Raw genomic sequence first — 21515 nt, 5'->3', positions numbered from 1 at the left:
TTAGATTTCCATCGTTCAGTCTGAACCCATATAACAATGAATCTCCAAATTATCTTCTCTATGAACATAATCCTCTGACTAAATGTCTCCTTCAAATGTCTCGTGGTTCTCGGTGCTATTTCGAGATGATCTGTCAAAGCTTGGAGACCAAGAATACACCACACAAGGAAAAATAATATATTTGGGAAGATTTGTAATTAATTGGTAATTGATACACTAGAATAGAATATTGTCTACCTAAAATAGTTTGTATCACTCCTATATCAAGGAGAATTACCGATGAATACGACATACAAGAATTACCTCAATCTCTCTTTCAATATGGTATCAGAGCGGGTCGACGACTGTGGGTCATATTTAACTGACCCAGCAGTATATCTGGGCTGAAACCGAAAAAAATGACTGACCCAGCAGTATAACTGGGCTGAAAATTTGGGTTAGTGATCCAACCGATCGAAAAAAAATTGGGCCGATTGTCCAATCGATCATAAAAAAGTCCAACCCCTCCAAGATTCACCTTGAAGGGTTTGAGGGAGGGTGTTGGCAATTGAAACATAAAAATAAATATAATAATATCCCACATCGGTGTACAAAAAGAGCTTAATCCACTATATAAGCCTCATGAGTCTCTCCTCTTATCACCAATTGGTTTTAAGATGGAACCCATGGATTTCTATCATCGTCCATAAAACCTTTCCCAACCTTTCGTACCTGCAAACAACCCCAAAACCATGTCAGAAACCAACCATTCTGACACCGAAACACCAAAACTTGAGACATCAGGCCAAAGAACGCCTGTTTTCACCCCTGAACTCGCCGCTCAATTTGCAAAGTTCTTAAGACAAAGCCTTGAATCTGTACCAAGCAAATCAAATCCATCAGACAAGACTCATCAGCCCGAGTCTTTAGGCGAAATCATCGTCAAATCGAAATTGGATGGGGAGAATTAATCCCTTTGGGCCAACCTTATGGAGAGGGCGATCAAAGGGAATGGACTCACGTCCCATATTGACAGAGTAACCGAACCTCCCCCTCGATCGGACCCATCCTACCACAAGTGGCAACAACGAGACCACACTGTCTTCAACTGGATTATCAATAACATTGAAGCCGACCTGGTCAATGAAGTGTCGCAATACGCAACGGCGAATGACCTATGGGAGGGCCTTGCCGTCACGTATGGCAGCGGCGCGGACCCTTTCCAGGTCTATGACCTGCACAGACAAACTGATGCCATCAAGCAAGAAGGAATGTCATTAGAAGCATTATGGCAAAAACTACAAGGATTGTGGATCTCGATTGATCGACGGGAACCCAATCCCATGGAGGGAGAGGTCGCATCGGCAATCCAATAGTATAGCAAGATAATTCAGAAACAGAGGCTCTACCAATTTATCACGGCGCTAAATGATAAATACGAAGCTGTTAAAAAGGAAATTATGAGACGAGATCCATTACCAACCGTACGAATAGCTTACGGGATAGTTCGACGGGAGTCGAACAATGACCAAATTCTGGGCACCGGAGGAGGCAGTCACTCGCAGCATCTCGGAATTGGCACCGGTCTATCTGCTGTTGACCGCGGCCGTTCCGGCCAGCCACCACCCGCCACCAATCGCCCCTGGACCAAACGCCAAGATGAGGACAGAAATAAATTGGCATGCTCACACTACGGCGGCCGGAAGCACACGTAGGAAGGGTGCCTTCTCCTTATTGGGTATCCCGAATGGTGGGATGACATGAAGAAATCGAGGGCAGCAAGAGCGTCGAACATGAACCATGGGCGGGCAGCAATCGCGGTGGCTGACCGCGCTACTGATGCTGGGAAACCAGCGGGCAACCCCGGCGCGGAGCAGGTCCGGGAGCACACCGACGGTGCCGATCGAAAATAAAAGGAGACGGTGCGGGCTTCGGCTGCTCGTATTCGGGAGAATGCGCCGTCGACTAGACCTTGGGAGGATGAAGGTATCAATTTTGGTATTAAGTGCCCCACCTTTAGTCTTATTGCAAACAGCCCCCGAAACATAAACCCATTACAATTCCGCCCCAACACTTGTCTATCTCTAATCTGGAAAATTACAGAAAAGACCCCATTCGAAAACTCTCTATCTAAAACAGCCCCATCATTCCGCCATAAATGGAAAAAAAAAACAGAAACTCAGAAATTAGATTTTGACCCCAATATTGTGTGTAAAAATCAATTTCAGGCCCTAGCTCTTATTGGTGCATCCGAAACACAAGAAAAAGACAGTGATTGGATATTTGATTGTTGTGCTACTAATACTATGTCGTTTGATATATCTAATTTTACTAACATATCTGCTCCTCGAAAGAAGTTTGTGGAGACAGCAAACGGACATCGAATTCCAGTTCAAGGAGCAGGAACTATCAGGATTTCTCCCACACTAAAGATTTCAAACTGTCTATATGTCCCATCATTGGCACATAAATTACTGTCAGTCAGTCATGTTACTAAGGAGTTACAGTGCAAACTACTGATGCAGCCAAATTTCTGTGTTTTACAGGAACTCAAGACGGGCTTGACAGTTGGGCATGGCACTGAACAAGAAGGATTGTATTATGTGGACAAGGTGACCCAACACGGTACTGCGATGCTGACTCACGGATCGACTACATTACAGGGTTGGCTTTGGCATCGCCGTTTAGGACACCCATCCATAGGATATTTGCGTTTGCTTTTTCCTAATTTTTCTAGTACTCAATTTTCCTTTCACTGCGACACTTGTTTTCTGGCAAAGAGCCACAAACACTCATATAAGCTTAATAACTCTCGTATGAACACAACCTTTTCTTTGATACACTCTGATGTCTGGGGTCCTGCCCCTGTTTTAGGTAGTTATGGATTTAAGTATTTTTTGTTATTCATTGATGATTGTACGCGTATGACTTGGGTTTATTTTCTGAAATCAAAATCTGAGGTTTTCGACAAATTTACTCAATTCTATGCTCTTGTACACACAGTATAATAGGAAAATTCAAATACTTAGATCCGATAATGGGGGGAAGTTTGTAAATTCTCGCATGCATCAGTTTTTTTACAGAAAAGGGTTAGTGCATCAAACCACATGTCCCCATACTCCGGACCAAAACGGGGTAGCAGAACGTAAAAATAGAAAAATCTTAGAAATGACTCGGGCACTTCTTCTAGACTCTCATGTTCCAAAATCCTTTTGGCCAGAAGCCATAGCTACTTCAGTATACCTACTAAATCGTCTACCTACTTATATCTTGAAGTTTAAAACACCTCTTGACGTTTTTCTACACAAAACCAAATTCCTCCACCACTCACTCTCGAACCAAAAAATTTTGGGTGTTCAGTATTTGTTCACATACCCAAAACTGACCGTTCTAAATTTTCTCCATGTTCTATTAAGTGTGTTTTTTTAGGATATGGGAAGGATCAGAAAGGGTATAGGTGTTTTGATCCTCACAATAGACGTCTCTACATTACTATGAACTGCGACTTTGTTGAGGATGAATATTTCTATAACCAACTTTGCGGTCCGGGGGAGAAACCAGTGCCTAAAACACCAACTAGTGACCCGCTAAGTTGGTCACCAACCCCAGAAACCCAAATATCTACCCCAATCCAGCCTGTCTCAATCCTGTCTGTCTCACTCCAGCCTGTTTCAGAAACTCCTAATCCTGTGACAGAAGTTGATCCAACAGACGAGGCGAACAGCAGTACTACCGGGTCGTCAAATCTGCATGATCCACCTTCGGACTCAGTTGACATCGCCTCACCATCGACTCCATCCAGAGATCCCGAGGTTAGTAGTAATGAATACAGTGATACTTACCATGTGAGACAGGAAAGTGAGAATCCTACAGTGAGTGGGGGGATCTTTGAGCTTCCGCCGAGGAGTACGAGAGGCATACCCCCAAAGAGGTATTCACCAGACTTGAAGGGACGCAAAGCTCGGTATTCAGTTGCCAATCTCATGCAAGGGAATCTTAGTGAAATGGCTTGAGCATTTGAAACAGCAATGTATGAAGAAGAAGAAGAAGAAGAAGAAGAAGAAGAAGAAATACCTCAATCAGCTGAGGAAGCAATGAAACAGAAACACTGGTGAGAGGCTATGAGGAAGGAGATGGATGCTTTGATCAGAAGCAAAACTTGAGAGAAATGTCCCTTACCAGAAGGCAAGAAACCAGTAGGATGTCGCTGGATATTTACTATCAAAAGAAGGGCGGACGGATCCATTGAAAGGTACAAGGCGCGGTTAGTAGCCAAGGGATATACTCAAGTCTATGGGATTGACTACGAGGAAACATTCTCCCCTGTGGCGAAGATGAACACGGTCCGAACATTGCTATCAGTCGCTGCCTGCAAAAATTAGGAGTTACATCAATTTGATATGACCAACGTTTTTTTGCACGGAGAGCTGAAGGAGAAAGAAGAAGTGTATATGGATGTACCACCAGGATATGCAGAAGAATTTGGAGGACAAGTATGCAGATTACGGAAAACACTCTATGGACTAAAACAGTCGCCCAGGGTGTGGTTTGAAAGATTCGCGCAGGCCATGAAGAAGAGTGGCTACACCCAAAGCAACCCTGACCACACACTATTCCTAAAGAGAAGGGACGACCGAGTAGCTTGTTTGATTATATATGTGGATGACATGATAATCACAGGAGATGATGAAGAGGAGATACAGAAACTGAAGGAGAATTTATTCCAAGAATTTGAGATGAAAGATCTTGGTCCACTCAAATACTTTCTGGGAATAGAAGTACTAAGGTCTAAGGAAGGTGTTTTTTTGAGACAGAGAAAGTACGTTCTAGATCTTCTAGCTGAAACAGGACTGTTAGATTGCAAGCCTGCAGACATCCCAATGATGGTAAATCATGGGTTGAAGTTTGAAGATGGAGCTAAACTAGCCAACAGAGAAGAGTACCAATGACTAGTAGGGAAGCTGATCTACTTATCACACACTAGGCCAGTTATCGCATATGCAGTTGGCGTGATAGGTCAGTTCATGCACCGACCTCAAGAGGATCACATGAATGCGGCGCTAAGGATAGTTCGCTACCTAAAGGGCACCACTGGCCATGGAGTACTATTGAGAAAAAATAGTGATCTTGAAGTCGATGGATACACTGATGCAGATTGGGCAAGCAATCTTATAGATCGAAGGTCAACTGGAGGATACTTCACCTTTGTTGGTAGGAATTTGGTCACATGGAGAAGTAAGAAGCAAAAGGTGATTGCCTTATCTAGCGCCGAAGCCGAGTTTAGAGGAATCAGAAGTGGCATTACTGAGATTTTGTGGTTGCGAAGGTTGCTTACAAAAATTGAGTTTCCGCCAAGCCAGAAGAGTTAGTTGTTCTGTGACAACAAAGCAGCCATCGGTATTTCAGAAAATCCAGTCCAACATGATAGGACGAAACACGTGGAAGTCGACCGTCATTTCATCAAAGAGAAGCTGGAGGGAGGTGTGATAGAACTTCCATATGTTCGATCAGAAGATCAACTTGCTGATATTCTTACAAAAGCAGTCAGTCCAAAGATGTTCAAAGAAGCATTGGGCAAGCTGAGTATTGGAGATGCCACTGCTCAGCTTGAGGGGGAGTGTCAAAGCTTGGAGACCAAGAATACACCACACAAGGAAAAATAATATCTTTGGAAAGATTTGTAATTAATTGGTAATTGATACACACTAGAATAGAATATTGTCTACCTAAAATAGTTTGTATCACTCCTATACCAAGGAGAATTATCGATGAATACGACATACAAGAATTACCCCAATCTCTCTTTCAATATGATCAACTTGTGGTTGATGCATGAATGGATTGACTACTCAGTTATCATGAATGGCATGTAGTGTCTAGCCTAGACCATTGTCATTGATTATATACAACATTGACTTATCAATAGGTAATACGTGAGTTTAAAACCCAAAAAAATCAAGATATCTCATGTAATAGAAGTACTATATTTATGGCTTGGTGCGAATCTGGCCGCTCAATGTTGAGGGAAAAGCCAAATTCCAAGAGCCTTGGATCCATTGGAGTCTAGAGGCTAGAATCGGGCGGAAGCGAGTGGCAAAGGTAGTCAAAGGGTGTCACCTTGTCGGGTGCCACCAGACCAGGTGAACCAACCAACCGGCTATAGGCCATGGAACGTGTGAGATGATCAGACCTAACCGGGTGAAAATATGGTCACTTATCACCTGACTGGGTAATGCTTGATGGCAGAGAGGTAGAAGGTTTCACCCAATTGGGTTGCACGGTGGCATGAAGTCTAACTGGTCAGGTGGCACCAGGGACGAATCTAATGTAGCTACACAAGGGGCAAATACCCACCTCAAAAAAATTCATATATGCTATTTTATCATTTATTTCTAATTTTTTTGAAATATCCTTATATATGCTCCATCTAAAATCCTTAAAATACTTTTTATATATTTTTGCCCCACTCATATAGAATTCCTGGCTCCGTCCATGGGTGGAACATGAGGGGGAGTCGGAGACTTTTACCCGCGCGATTGGGCAGTTGCGCAATAATTTGTTTAGACAAAATAACACAAATAAAATTATACACCAAAGAAATAAATTGAATTGTATAAAAGAGTTATAAAGTCAATAACCAGAAAACATGCTCTTTTGCTTATCCTACTAAACATAGGGGATCATCTGAAAAATTAATTAGCCGCATTACAAAACTAGGTTTTATAAATACTCTTTATATATTTTTTTTCTCTCCGGATGTCTCGCTTTGCTACTCTCTTTTATAGCCTCAAGTGATTCACCCTTTTGCCAAAAAAACAAATCTGGCCTCCATCCTTATTCTTTAAGGATAGGAGATCTCATACTATTATTATTCATTATATAGTTTCTTCATCCTTATCCCAAAATTAGAAAAGAAAATCTTGAACAGAATCCTCACGAGAAGAAAAATACTTTGTGGGCTTTAGCTATTATATTTCCTTAATCAAGTAGGCCCAAACAAATTGGTCTTGCTGCCAAGAAAAGAGTGCGAATTGAGCTTTCATATTTAAACTCCATGCACCTCACCGCAACATGTAACTATATTAAAATTGCAACTAACATGAGATATTTGAAGTTGTAACTCAAAGATCAATTTGATAAGTTAGTAATTAAATGAAAAAGCAACACACCTTTTATTAAAAAAATTTACATCATTGCCCACATAATATTCAAAGTAAATACTGAGAATAAAATAGAAGCTCACAGATCGAAAAAAATAAAGAAGGAATCAACTCCTGAATTAAGGAGGAGCAAGTAATATTTTAAAAGTATTTTCTGCAATCTTTAGCAAGCATGATTTATGATTTATCCTTTTATCTTTTGCATGCAATTTGTGTTCTAGCAGATTGTAGAAATTTAATGGCGGTCATTGAAATGTTATCCCATATTTATATTAATTAATTCTTCATTTTCTTCAAGTATTTCTAGATAATGGCACACATAAATTTGGGCGAGATGGACTAACTCTTTCGACAAAAGCAACCCAATGATGGAGACCATAGTAAATGCCCCGAAAGGGACGAGACGAAAATAAACATATTTTCCAGCTCAAAATTGGGTATTTGAAACAATATGTATTTTGGGAAATTATGACACCAACTTTCCGGAATATTCAGGGAGATTTCATATCTTTTGGGTATTCATAAATACGTAAATAGATACGACAATTATTCAATCAATGACAACCATTTGCCTCTCAATAATTCATATTGTGAAGGCTGTTCATGTAATAAGTTGGCATACATATAGTACTTAGTAAGTTGTAAATCACTTTGATGAAGTTGATACAGGCATACAGCATGAAATGCTCAATTCAAATAGGGAATACTTTAATTAAGTATTTATCTTTCACGTGATGTCCTTGTCGCATCTACCCTTTCAATTTTTAAGGCTAAAGCATTTTATGGTCCCTAAAATTTATGTTATACTCCCTCCTTCCCATAATAATTGTTACTCTTTTTCATTTCGGTTCGTACTACAATAATTGTCACACTTCATTTTTACCTTAAATGGTAAGTAGGTCTCACATTCTACTAACTCACTTCACTCACATTTTATTATAAAACCAATATAAAAGTGCGTTTCACATTCCACTAACTTTTCCAACTAACTTTTCTTTACATTTCTTAAAACCCGTGCCCACAATAAGAGTGACAATTATTGTGGGACGGAGGGAATATTTTATGCGTTTTTCAGAGTTAATTGTACTACATCCGTCCTTGAAAAATAGATACTTTTGAAATGGTACGAGTTTTAAGAGCATCCACATCCTTGGCCTGAGCTAGGCCCAAAGTCCCTTTCCACCTCATCATTCCCCTCATTTTATGCACCAGCCCACAACTTCCACAACCTTGCGCCCCCAAGTCAGACCACAAACATTAAAATGCATTTTTCACGACTACTACCTCCGTCCCTTAAAATAAAAATCAATTCATCTATTTTATTTTACCAAATGTGCATTAGAGCATCCACATTGCAAGGCCGGGAGGAGGGCCGGATCGCACCTGGGTCCGGTTGGAGCTCGGCGCGTTGGAGGTGAGCTACGCCCTGTCTGAGCCGTGTTCGGTGAACCTGCTGCGGCCGAAGGCCGTGCCTCGTTGCAGCTTGGCCTGGAGGTCCGTCGGCGTTGTAGGCACACAAGTCGGGCAGAATGTCTTAATTTTTTTTAATTCAAATTTTACACTATAAGTATCATTCCACAATATTTTCATTTTTATTCAACATTATTCCTAGCCTTATAATTTTTATTTTCCCGAATAAATAATAAATTTTTTGTATTATAATTATTCAACGTTTCAATTTTACAACTAAAATAATTAATAAACCTCAATTAGGGATGGGTCAAACTAGCAGGTTGAATCAGTACACAAAATTCTGCCATAACTTAGTCCGTATGATATAGTCACAATTAATTTTATTTCAATTTAATTGTAGTAGTTTTCGGTTAGACTTTATTGTACAATTTTATTATTGATTTATGGATCTCTAAATTAGGGTTTACTACTTAATAATCCCTATGTTCCTCACTTAATGAGACATTTCTATATGACACGTGCTTTAAGAAAATGAGGTTCTGGTAGTTAAGTGAATGAAAATAAAGTAAGAGAGAAAATAAAATAGAGCAAAAAGTAAGAGAGTGAATGTCAAAAACGAAATGACTCATTCATCTTGGGACATCTCAAAAGAAAATACTATGAATCACTTAAGAAGGGATAGAGGGGTAAGATCCGTTAACCCTCAATCAAGGCAATTTGTATTGCTTCTTCATTCCTGCTTTGAGCTATGCTGCAGCTGATCCATCAAATATTACATGTATTATGAAGGGAAGGTTTTTTCACGAACTTTAAAAATGATCTAAAATATCCTAAATTTTACATTTCGCGAAATGAATAAGACATTCCATGAGAACTAGGAAATGTTTGTGATATTTTAGGAAACTTTTAAAGTTCGTCGCAAGTAGGATAAAAAGTTACGTTGATTTAGTTGTGTCAGGATAAAAAAAAGACACATACGTTAGCCGGATATAGTGATTGATCCGCCATGAAAAATATCAAAATTAATTGTAAAGTTTGTGATATATAAAACTAAATTAAATGTAAAGTTTGTGATATATTAGACTATTTTTAGAATTCATGGAAAATACTAGAATTTGACCAATGTTTATGATATTAGATATCCCTGCTCGCAGGGGCAGCGCAGTTGGTTCATTTCCCACTATTGTTGTGTAGTTTCAACATCTCTCAGGTACAAGTGTGAGCCTTGGGGGTGGGCTTCTGGCAGGACAACGGGTTAATGGCTCTCCCCTTAGTCGGCCACTACGTATCCTAAATGAACACACCTAACAACACTGTCGGTCGGGATGTGAAGCCCCTTAGGTTAGGGTTGGGATTTCAACCTTTTGCAAAAATTCCAAGAAACCAGTATCCATAATCCCTAATCCGTAATAAACTTAAGAGTAAAGGTCAATTTTGGTCCTAAACATATGATCGATATACGAATTTGGTCCAAAACATTCACTTTTTGAAAAACGGGTCCATACCAAATGAAATTCGTGTCAATCCGGTCCATTTAAACGGTTTTATTAATTTTTGACGGTCAACCGTCGATTAGCAAAATTTTGACCTGATTAGGCTTAATCTTTGATTATTAGTCATCTAATTATTGCAAATATTCATGACGTATTTGATTTTGATAATGAATATGTTGGACTAGTTTGACAGTATTTTGTTCTATTTTTCTGCTTCATCTTCGACGACATTGTAGTCCATAATGTTTTGTGGATGTTTCAAATCCAGTTTCAAAACTTAATATGCATTTCAACATTGTCGAAATTCAGGAACATAGATTCAGAGGCTTACATTCAAGATTCAAAAGAGTAAAGGCCAAAACTGGTCCTGAACATATATTTAATTTTATGATTTTGGTCCTAGACATTATCTTTTGAATTTTTGCATCCCAAACATTTCAACTCGGATCACAATCGGTCCAAAATTAACTGTTCCATCAAATTTTAATGGTCAACGTTTTTAATCCAGATTTTGACCAAATTAAGCTATTAAATATGATTAATAACTCCTTAATTATAACATTAATTATTTTAATAAATTATCATTTAAAATACAAAATAAATAATATTAAAAAGAAAATGGCTTCCACACACACCGTCCTCCTCGCCCTCTTCTCCATTCTCACCGCCTCCGTCCTCGCCCAGCCGCTGCTCAACTGTTAAGGGTAGCCTTCCTTAACGTTCGAATTCCACACAATCAAGAAACGGAAGCCGTGGTCGTAGAGCGCCCAAGAGATTTGGGTCGGCGAAGACATCCGACAGATGGGTGCTAGGCGCGAGAGAGGTTCTCGTCGGCAGCGATAGAGAATTAGAGTTTTGTAATTCAAGCCAAGTTGGGCGAGATACTGATTTCATTAATTGGTTGAATGAATAAAATGATAACAACCTATCCCTATCTATAATCCTAGAATACTAGCTTACGGAACAAGAAAACAATATATGAAAAGATACTATGAATCCAAAGATAACTAAATAAAAGATATGGAAGATATGGCATTAATGTCTCGTATCAACTCCCCCACGGTTAAAATCCACCTTGTCCTCAAGGTGGGAACCACGAAGCAACGAAGAGTCGAACGCAGAAGCTTCGGCGAGGTATCTCCTCCTGGAACAAACGGACACGATCGTTGTTTCAATCTCCAATAACCTACTATTGCATATTCGATGTAAACATCCTCAGTGAACTTCCTCATGATCGTAACATGAAATGGCTTGTTATCAAGTTCCCCCATCATCTTCACACCCATACGAGAGTAATTGATAACCCATTAACCGTATCTTCGCGAGCATCATGTAGCTCATCTTTATACCGGTTATGGAGCTTCTCTGGTATTGAAGGAGACACGAGGGACCATGTATCTGCATTCACTCCCTTCACAGATGTCTTTGGGAGACAACCATCGAAATTAAATGCTGCAATTTTACTTGAATCATGAAGACCATCATCCTCATTAATTTTATCCACCTCTATAGCTCGTACTTCTTCATCTACTAATTTCTTCTCATTGAGCCGCAAGTCAACTTGATTCAACACTTTTGAATCACCCTCAATTCCCAAGTATTTCTCTTCACAAGAAACAAGCTTCGTAGCGGAGTGGAGGCTCGGTGGATGCAGGCAGGAGGGCGGGCGTTGGAGCAGGGGCTGCTTCATAGTGGGCAATTCGAGGCAGGCCTCAGCTTGACGGAGGTGAGTCGTAGGATGGCAGCAGGATGGTGATCGTTGCTGATCCATGTGCAGTGGTGGGGGCAGTGCAACAGCAGGGGCAGGTGGCGCTGCTGCGTGGCGGTGACTTGGCTGTGGTTGTTGGTCGAGCACGTGCTGCAGCGGTGGCTTCTGGTCGAGAACGAGCTGTGGATGTGTGGGGGTACGGGAGCTTTGGAATGTGGGGTGCAGGTGCCAGTTCCGGTTTTGGGGCTGCTCTCGCTGCTGGTCAGTATACGCACTAGGTAGGAATCGTGACGGCACGGCTGAATCAGCGTGAAGAAAGCCCCGGGGCCCGAAAGAGGGGCGCGTCGTGTGTTTTGATGCGGGAGTGTCCGATGTTTCACAAGGCGGCAGACCATAGAACAGTTCTGGTACCGGCTGTGGCGGTGGTTCCGGCAACGGAGGAGCGCGAATCTCTTCCACACGACAACCGGATGTTCGGGAGGGCGGATCCCACCAAGTCCGGCGACGCCTAGATCCAGAATAGAAGTCCACATAGTGTTGTTGTCCATATGCTGCTCTTGACGCCTGCAATTTTGTCACACAACGGTCGATTTCTTCACATCGTGATTCCAGCCTGAACTCCAATTTATCAAATCGGGCCATGATCTTCTCCAGCCCGGCGGAGGAAATCTCACTCGATCTCGGGAAGGCACGCGGCGGATTGCTGCCTTCCAGATTATCGCTCAGGGACAGCCCCGGTTGACCATCCCCGCGGCGGGTCATCGCCGACAAGCGACGCGATGGATCACCGATCAATTCCTGAGCGTTGCCTCCGATAAGGAGGAGATGGAGGATCAGCACGAGATGCGGCGGTGATGGTGGTGCTGCGGAGGGTGTACGGAATGATTCCGTCAAGCAGCGGTGTGGCTAGTTGCTGTGCGCGGGTCGATTCCCGTCGGGCAGCGACGTAGCTATGGTTTGATTTGTGTTGTGGAGTGTGAGCTCTCAATGAAAGCACCAGTTGTTAAGGGTAGCCTTCCTTAACGTTCGAATTCCACACAATCAATAAACCGAAGTCGTGGTCGTCAAGCGCCCAAGAGATTTGGGTTGGTGAAGACGTCCGGCAGAGGGGTGCTGGGCGCGAGAGAGGTTCTCGTCGGCAGCGATAGAGAATTAGAGTTTTGTGATTCAAGCCAAGTTGGGCGAAATACTAATTTCATTAATTGGTTGAATGAATAAAATGATAACAACCTATCTCTATTTATAATACTAGAATAGTAGCTTACGGAACAAGAAAACAATATATGAAAAGATACTATGAATCAAAAGATAACTAAATAAAAGATATGGAAGATATGACATTAATGTCTCGTATCATCAACCCGGTGGAGCAAGACGCGCTCTACCGCATCCTCGACTCCGTCAGCCCAGGCACCCCCTAGCGCCGCCTCTTCCCCGACGACCTCTGCTCCTCCGCCCCCACGGCGTCGCCTGCGACTTCATCTACACCCCCGCCATACCTCGCACGTCACCGAGCTCAGCTTCGGATATGTCTTCGACTGCACCCCAACCCCCCCTGCAACCCTAACTCCACCCTCACCCCTCAATTCCTCGTTAGAGGAGCTGATCTTCATCGAGAATCCCGCTCTAATCGGCTCCCTCAGCGGCAAAATCGGAAACCTAATACGACTGCGGCGACTGGTTCTCACCGAAAGCGGCGGCTCCGGCGGCGTCTCCAACTGGATCGGTGAGTTCGCCTATCTCGAGCAGCTCACGCTCTTGAGAAACAGATTCTCCGGCGAGATCCCAATGGATGCTTTTCGGAACATGAAGAAGCTAAAGATTCTATATCTGAGCGAGAATGCCTTCCAAGGAGCGATGCCGGAATCAATCGGATCCGCGACTGCGTTGGTGAAGCTCGATTTGAGCCACAACGGATTCTCTGGAAAAATTACAGAGAATCTCACGTGCTTGAAGAAGGTGGAGTTATTAAAATAATATTATTTGTTTATTAAAATAATTAATTAATGATATAATTAAGGAGTTATTAATCATATTTAATAGCATAATTTGGTCAAAATCGGGATTAAAAACGTTGACCGTTAAAATTTGACGGAAAAGTTAACTTTGGATTGTGATCCGAGTTGAAATGTTTGGCATGCAAAAATTCAAAAGATAATTAATGAACCAAAATCATAAAATGGGCACATGTTCAGGACCCAGTTTTGGCCTTTACTCAATTCAAAATTCAAAATTAAATGCAAAAGTCTAAATTTAAAATCTAAATTCAATTGCTTCGTCGGAAACGGCAACTGAGGTTAACGGTGACGGCTTTGTCTCGTCGATGGGCCGCCGCTGTCGCCGGAACTTCTGTAACAGTTCGACCTCTCCATATTCGACAAGTCCGACGGGTTTTGGACCAAGTTGTAGAGAAAGAAAATTAGGTTCTTAGTTGTGTGGGCTAGAAGAAATGAATGAGAGGGAGAATAAAAAAATGATTTTGATTCATGTTTTTCATGTTTTTATCTAAGGATTTTTTATTGTTCAAATATTTCAGAAATTTTTTAAAAAAATTAAATATTAGCTACAATATAAAAAATGTCTAATCCGGTCAACAAAACACTAATTAACAGTTGACCGTCGAAAATTGACAGAACCGTAAAAAAGGACCGGACGGACACGAATTTCATTTGTTATGGACCCGTTTTTTAAAAAGTGAATGTTTTAGATCAAATTCATATATCGGTCGTATGTTTAGAACCAAAATTAACCTTTTATTCTAAACTTAATGGAGTACTACAGTTCAATTCTACAAAGTAGAGTCATAAAACAGCTAATGAAATAGTGGTGAAAAGACAGCAAAAGAGAAATGCGCCGAATACATCATACAGTAAACACAGAGAGAGAGTAGGAAGGGCCGTACCCGTACGTATAACACCTCCAGCCAATGCTGTCAAAGTCGTACGGTTTGTGTCACAACGCCGTGTAATCTCATAAACCGGTGGACAAAGATCTCCAACCAATGAGCGCTTGACAGCAAATCCTTAAAAAACCGCCTGGTTTTCCTCATTGGCGGTATTTGTGATTTCACATCCCACCATTCCCACACTGTACCCGCTTTCACAGACAGCATGTTAAATTTGCCCCATTTACGATTACAATTATTCAACACGAACACCACCATTTCGTTTTTTCACCCAAAAAGAAGCCCGCATTGCAATTTTAAAAAAAGTGGGAGCAGAAACTGTAATAAGATAAACCCTGGGCTTCTCTCCACCTCACTTTTTTTACCAAGAGAGAAATGACTAAAACTCCAAAATAAAACACTTTCTCCTTCCGTGTGGGTTGAACTTATAATATCCTGAATCTCAGGGTTTCCATTTTTAGGCCTTGGGACCAAAGATCAAGAGAGAGAAAGAGAGTCTAGAGAGAGAAAGGATGGGTAGAGGGAAGGTACAGCTGAAGAGGATTGAAAACAAGATCAACAGACAGGTGACTTTCTCCAAGAGGAGGGCTGGCTTGCTGAAGAAAGCTCATGAGATCTCTGTGCTTTGCGATGCTGAGGTCGCTTTGATTGTTTTCTCTCACAAGGGGAAGCTCTTTGAGTACTCTACTGATTCTTGGTAACTCCTAACTCCTCTTTTTCAATTTTTTTTGTTAATTCTTCTTGTTTTTTTTATCTAGGTTTTCAAGATCTGCTACTTTCTTGAATTTAGGTTTTCATTTTTTTTAAAGTAGTGTTTTTTGTTATGCTGTTTGTTCAACTAAAAAGCTTAGATCTTGATTTTGTTTGCTTGGTTTTAGCATTAGATTTGTGTGAGAGGTTTAGGTTTAGGTCTGGTTTTTATTCTTTTTTGTTTGTATTTAGGTTTTAGGTCTTCCTTTTTTTGTCGTGTCTTGGCAATTAATCTCCCCTTGTATTGTTTAATTTTGTCCTGGAATAATTATGAGCTAGATTAAAAATTGAAGGAGGGAGTTTATTGGAGTAGTCCTGTATTTATGAAGATTGAAGGGTTGCGTGGATCTGTAGTTTTTTGTGTAGAGTTAGCCCTTCTTGTCATAGTGTTATGGTACTTCAAACACGTGTCGACTTCACGTTTTGACTTATGGGGTTTCACTGCATTTTAATCCATATACCATCATCTTTTCCTGACAATTTCTGCTTCGTTTTGCTTTGTTTCGAGGATGTAGGAAATTTCTAAACCTAGTTAGACGCGATATTTTGTGTATTGCTTGACATTCAACGATTTCCTCAAATTGCTAGAAAATGGACAGTTACCATTCTTTTGTTTGGAAATTAAAATGAGAAGGAGAATTTTGGTTTCCATTTACTCACCTAATTATGTTGAATTACTTATGATACACCGATCTTTTTCTCAAACGGAAAAACTGAATGTACATAAGTAATTCACGTTATTAAATTTTCGGATATTTGCAGCAACTAGAAGTAATGTGAGCAGATGGATCTTTATAGAGAGGAAGCTATGTAGCTAGGGTCATATAATAACTTATTTTCTGTCTTATTTGTGTAAACTTTTTTAAAAATACATCGGATTATTTTTTGGATTTGTGGATAATGGAGATTGGAGGTGAAGTAAAAGATTGATGGTTGAATTATATGTTACAGTTTCATGTTCAATATATTTTTCGCTTAACTTTGTAAGTTTCCCAAGTCACCCAATAAATATGACGTGGATAGGAGTGGTGATATGTCACTCAATAAATTTTTCTTTGACATCTTTACATGTATAAAGAAAAACAATATCATCATATGACTAAGCGGTTAAATATTTTAAGTTTATAAATCATCATATGAACTTATACTACTATTACCATGAAATTTATGTCTTAAATAAAATATGCTAGAAACTTTGTGTGAACCATACTCAATTTGAAATTCCTCATGTATTTATCTCTTTTTAAATGAGTAAATTATTTTTAGGGCACCAAACATAATGTTATACTTCCTGTGTCCTTTTTATTTGGGACATTTTCTATGAAATTTCTCTTTTTATTTTTACAATTTTTGATAAATAGATTTCACATTTATTAACTCATTTTACTTACATTTTAAAACTAATAGTAGTATATAAATGTGAGATACATAATGGGCATAAAGTACGCCATTTTATGTTTCCTTTGCTGGTGGATTAAAGATTGTTATACATCATGGGCATAATGGAGCACATGTTTATATTTAGTTGATTGATTTTAATTTGGTGAAATTTGAAACAGCATGGACAGGATTTTGGAGAAGTATGAAAGATACTCATTTGCAGAAAGACAGTTAATCGCTAATGAGCCTGAGTCGCCTGTAAGTGATATTTATAATCCAATGTCCTAATTAACTACAGTAGGTGTATCTAGTTATTTGATGGTGTTCAATTTTGCAATTAATGAGATCGAAATATATTCACGATAAATCCACAATGGAGTTCAATTTGTTAACTTGGGCTAGCTCAAGTGACCACGAAGATGGTGCACGGGTATGCATGTGCACGTTGTCTATCCTCGATCCTCACATTGGGTTGGGATGTGAACCATTGCATCCGAATTCAGCTAACCATTAAATTTACTGGTTTGATTAACCCTTGCTGAAAAAGGGTGCAACATGATCAGATATCCAAAGACCAACTCTAATCTAATAAATTAGTAATCTTTTTGTGCTAGTAACATTAAACTTATGTACGTTGTCACCTGATCTTAATAAATTTAACAAGGGTGGCCATATATAATTTTATGAGACATTTGCAGGTTAATTGGACTCTCGAACACAGCAAACTTAAGGCCAGAATTGAGCTCTTGCAAAGAAATCATAGGTAAAGTACTGGTCAAGTAGTGTACAATATTCACAGGCAAATTTGTGATTAGTGATTTGTTTGTGTGTTTTCAAATATCCCTAACTGGTCAGGCACTACATGGGCGAAGATCTGGACACGATGAGCGTGAAAGATCTGCAGAACTTGGAGCAACAACTTGACGGTGCTCTTAAGACCATCCGATCAAGAAAAGTATGGTTCATCGATTTATACATATGTATATGAACCTGTTACTTTGCAAACATCAACCGCTAATGAGATTGGTTTTTAATATCTGCAGAATCAGCTCTTGTTTGATTCAATCTCGGAGTTGCAGCGGAAGGTCTGTCCCTTCTCCGATCCACGTTACATATATTTTCTTATTCATATATGTGTGCACCTTAGTTGAATACCACCAATAGTTCTTTAAGAAGATCATCAGTAATTACATTTTGTAATATTCTTTTACAGCTTACAGTTAAGATGTTAATATAATTTGTTGGACTTCAAGTCATTGAATTAATGAGATGATGATAGTAGTGAATAAATCCAATTACAATATATATATAACTAAAATGTTTGGGGCGTTGTGCAAAATAAGATTCTTTTTCTCTTAGTTGATGCTTCTAAGTCCTAATTATGCAATGCCTAATCTCAACTTCTTCTGCTGCTTCTTTTTAATTAAAATTATTGCAGGAGAAGGCTATCCAAGAGGAAAACAGCATGCTAGCAAAGAAGGTGACCTCTCTCTCTCTCTCCTTTTGTGAGGAATAGCCATTAACTTTACTGTTTCATGAAATAGATCAAATACAAGGAAAAGGAATTGGGGCAGCAGACACAATGGGAGCAGCGAAACCCTACCACTAACACAGCGGCGCTGCCTCCGCTGCCGCCACCACAACCTCAATACCTCATGGCATCTCGACTTCCTTCCTTAAACATGGGGTAAGTTTCTCACACAATGTTTAGATGTTGTCAAAATCCAGCTCTACCTAGCTTTAGCATTAGAATTCCATCCTCTTCTCACATGTCGTTGATGCAGAGGAGGCACATACGACGAAGAATCAGAAGCGAGAAGGAATGAGCTCGACCTCACTCTTGATTCACTCTACTCATGCCATCTGGGATGCTTTGCTGCGTGAAATCCAACGTTCGTGGGGAATTAGTAGTTATCTGTGTGAGGATAATATGCTGTATTTTATGTATGTTGCTGTTGTTCTTACATTTTGAGTGTATACCATGAGTTATTCATGTGTGTAAATTTGTGGGCCTACATATGCTCTACAGCCCCACTGTAAACCGAGGAATAACTTGTTGGATTCTTGAGTTATATAAAATGTGTGTAATTTGTACCTGTGTGAAAATGGCACTTTCATTGTTGATCATCAGCTGTAGTGAAGTTACAAATGAAATTTAAATGTGACCGAAAATATGCACATACTGACATACTTAACATACGAAAAGTTATAAAGAATAGGAAGATCATCATCATCATCAAGAATACGATCCATTAACAAAATTTGGAGCGACGAAAACAAGAAATGTACTATGATATGAAGAGTATTCATGAACATGGTTGTGGGGATTCGTTGATGCGAATTGACTGTCGTTCAGCTTCATTCGTCAAAGAGCATCATCTAGACAAAACCAAGGGGAAAATTCAGTGGGGGGTATGATCATGGTATATTTCACTATATAGAGTTCAAATATACCATCTTATAAGGTTCCAAGTGAAAAAAGTTTATGTCGATATTTACAACTTATCATCATACTGTTTGCAATTATGTTTTTCCTTTGAGCCACTTTCATCTGGTGTTTCAGTTATGTATATTTCTTAATATTCTTAACCAATGATAATACTCTGAAGCCATTTTGCTCCTAATATTTGGTGTAACTGTGACTTCCATTGATAATATTTCATATAAGATGTCAACTATTCTTTGATAATAGAGCAAAAAGTGACTACATATTTCTCACTTAAGCAGCTGCTATTTCTGAGATTTGGGCAATACATTCATTTAATTTTGTTATTACATCAAAAGGAAATGCTGGTTACTCTGTTTGCAGTGTAGAGAAGCATGATGCAACAACAATTATATCTAGATGGATTGACAGAAGAAAGAATACCTTCCCACAAACCGGACAATTTTCGCTTCTCTCCATCCACTCGTAGATACAGCTGAGGTGATAATGATGATTACACTTTGTCGTTATCTTAGGATTTTCAGAGGTATATTCTGTTAACAAGGCAAAGGAGCAAGATGAAATCAAGTGACTGTAACAGTTTTGAATGTGCATTTCAATAACCTTGCTTTATCCATCCACTATGTGCACAAGAGAGAGGGATAAACTCATAAACCTACATATTATACCTTCAAGACATGTTGGACACTCATCCCGGTCATCTGGAAACACACATTTGAATCTGTCTGAATCAGATGGCAGAGCTTTTACATAGGATTTAATCTTCTGCAGTGGATCGGGGGTGACAAATATCCGCACCCCTTGTTCGGATTTTGTGACAACGTGCACATCACTTCGTGGAAATGGCTCGGGCTGAACCTGCAAACTTTCTCCATCATGTTGTCTGGAACTGGCAGTGCTACTAACAGCTATGTCGTTAGGCCTGCTAGCAGCCGGTGTTGTGGTCAAAGGAATCGTAGAAGTTGTGTGCTCATTAGGTATATATACATTCGCAGGCTGCATAATGGAGATAAGTTTAGCTTCCACTATAACCTCAAGAAACCAACTACTATGGCTACCAGGGGCAAGCTAAATTTCAACAGTTATACATCAAAAACACACCCTTCCTTTCATACTCTGCCATGAAAGAAGCACAGCAATATGGCCATTGCTCAAAGATTAGGTTTAACCATACCTTATTCTTAAGCTTATTGAATAAGCATCCAAGACAAAAACTATGGCTACCAGGGGCATGAAAACAACTACAAAAGCCACCCATGATCTCTGCATAAAAAAATTTAAACCTTTAAATCAGGGTAACTATCAATCACAATGTTTTAAAAAAAACAGATTAAACATTATAATTAGTTACAGCTCAACCAGCAGGTGATTGTAGACAACAACATTATGCTATAATTCAATGGAAGGTTCCTAAATTTTTATGCTTCGTTTAAATGATAGAAAGCAACACAAAAAAATCAGATGATTAGATAATATGACTACTTATGAATTGCGGATTTGATCATGGAAAAAATAAAATTCTTAGATAAGAAAAACGAAAAACAAGAAAAGAATTGAACTTTTTGGAACCATAGCAATGATGGTCATCACAAATTCAAATTACGAATAAAAAAATATACTGTTCACACGAATGCATGGACGATTCAAGAAACATTAAAAGAGAGAGGGCCAGGTATTTCATGCGAGTAAAAAACGCAACTACACGATGGTTTACCTTTTCTCGAAGAAGAATATACTGAACTGAACTGAGGTTTTATGGGGGTGCTGATTAGTGAAAACGATTGAATAAGAAATCATGGGATCTATTTTATTTATTTTTGTACTCTCATAAAGAAGATATTTTACCGGGAAAATAGGTATTTAGGATTCTTTTTTCATTGATATTTCTTTTAAGAGGAGTTTTATTACTCGCGTAGCTGTTTCCAAAATAATAGTAGTAGTATATTTATATAGTAAAATTTAATATTATACGTATGTGTGATATGATAAATACAGTTTATTTTTCATCGGATATTTAATTTAATTGACCCAATCCAACTTCAATTAGATTTCAACCTTCCTCCTCTGTCAATTTTTACTATTATCTTTGGCAACGATATGGTATGCAACTATCCAATTTTTACAATTATTACTCAACTACGTCTATTACATATTAATTTAACAGCTTTTTATTAGTATTTCATCTTCTTCCCAAACTCCATTTGCGGCAGTTGTTGTAAGCTTTCTTTTCGAGGAGTACAATTCTAAATTTCAGCCTCTCCTTTCCATCAAATCTCCAACA

General features: G+C 39.4%; 4 protein-coding genes across 4 annotated transcripts; 3 read left to right on the top strand and 1 right to left on the bottom strand.

Annotated features, from left to right (window-relative positions):
• Positions 1–968: 968 nt before the first annotated feature.
• On the top strand, positions 969–1355 carry LOC121770170. The gene has a single exon (XM_042166954.1). The coding sequence runs from the start codon at positions 969–971 to the stop codon at positions 1353–1355; it is 387 nt and encodes a 128-aa protein (XP_042022888.1).
• Positions 1356–13078: 11723 nt separating this feature from the next.
• On the top strand, positions 13079–13730 carry LOC121770169 (piriformospora indica-insensitive protein 2-like). Its single transcript, XM_042166953.1, has 2 exons — positions 13079–13163; positions 13351–13730. The coding sequence occupies exons 1-2, from the start codon at positions 13079–13081 to the stop codon at positions 13728–13730; spliced, it is 465 nt and encodes a 154-aa protein (XP_042022887.1).
• A 1222-nt stretch (positions 13731–14952) lies between these two features.
• LOC121771229 (truncated transcription factor CAULIFLOWER A-like) lies at positions 14953–18894 on the top strand. Its single transcript, XM_042168003.1, has 8 exons — positions 14953–15355; positions 16968–17046; positions 17487–17551; positions 17644–17743; positions 17832–17873; positions 18227–18268; positions 18333–18475; positions 18573–18894. The coding sequence occupies exons 1-8, from the start codon at positions 15171–15173 to the stop codon at positions 18670–18672; spliced, it is 756 nt and encodes a 251-aa protein (XP_042023937.1). The 5' UTR covers positions 14953–15170; the 3' UTR covers positions 18673–18894.
• Positions 18895–18994: 100 nt separating this feature from the next.
• On the bottom strand, positions 18995–20988 carry LOC121771232 (E3 ubiquitin-protein ligase RLIM-like). The gene is made up of 5 exons (XM_042168009.1): positions 20949–20988; positions 20409–20497; positions 19903–20230; positions 19658–19767; positions 18995–19167 (listed from the first exon to the last, which is right to left on the bottom strand). Exons 2-5 carry the CDS (start codon positions 20490–20492, stop codon positions 19147–19149), a joined length of 543 nt encoding a protein of 180 aa, XP_042023943.1. The 5' UTR covers positions 20493–20497; positions 20949–20988; the 3' UTR covers positions 18995–19146.
• Positions 20989–21515: the final 527 nt, after the last annotated feature.

Source organism: Salvia splendens, chromosome 16 (genome assembly GCF_004379255.2).
Source record: "Salvia splendens isolate huo1 chromosome 16, SspV2, whole genome shotgun sequence".
NCBI classification, from domain to species: Eukaryota; Viridiplantae; Streptophyta; class Magnoliopsida; order Lamiales; family Lamiaceae; genus Salvia; species Salvia splendens.
This window is presented reverse-complemented; position numbering and strand designations above follow the sequence as displayed.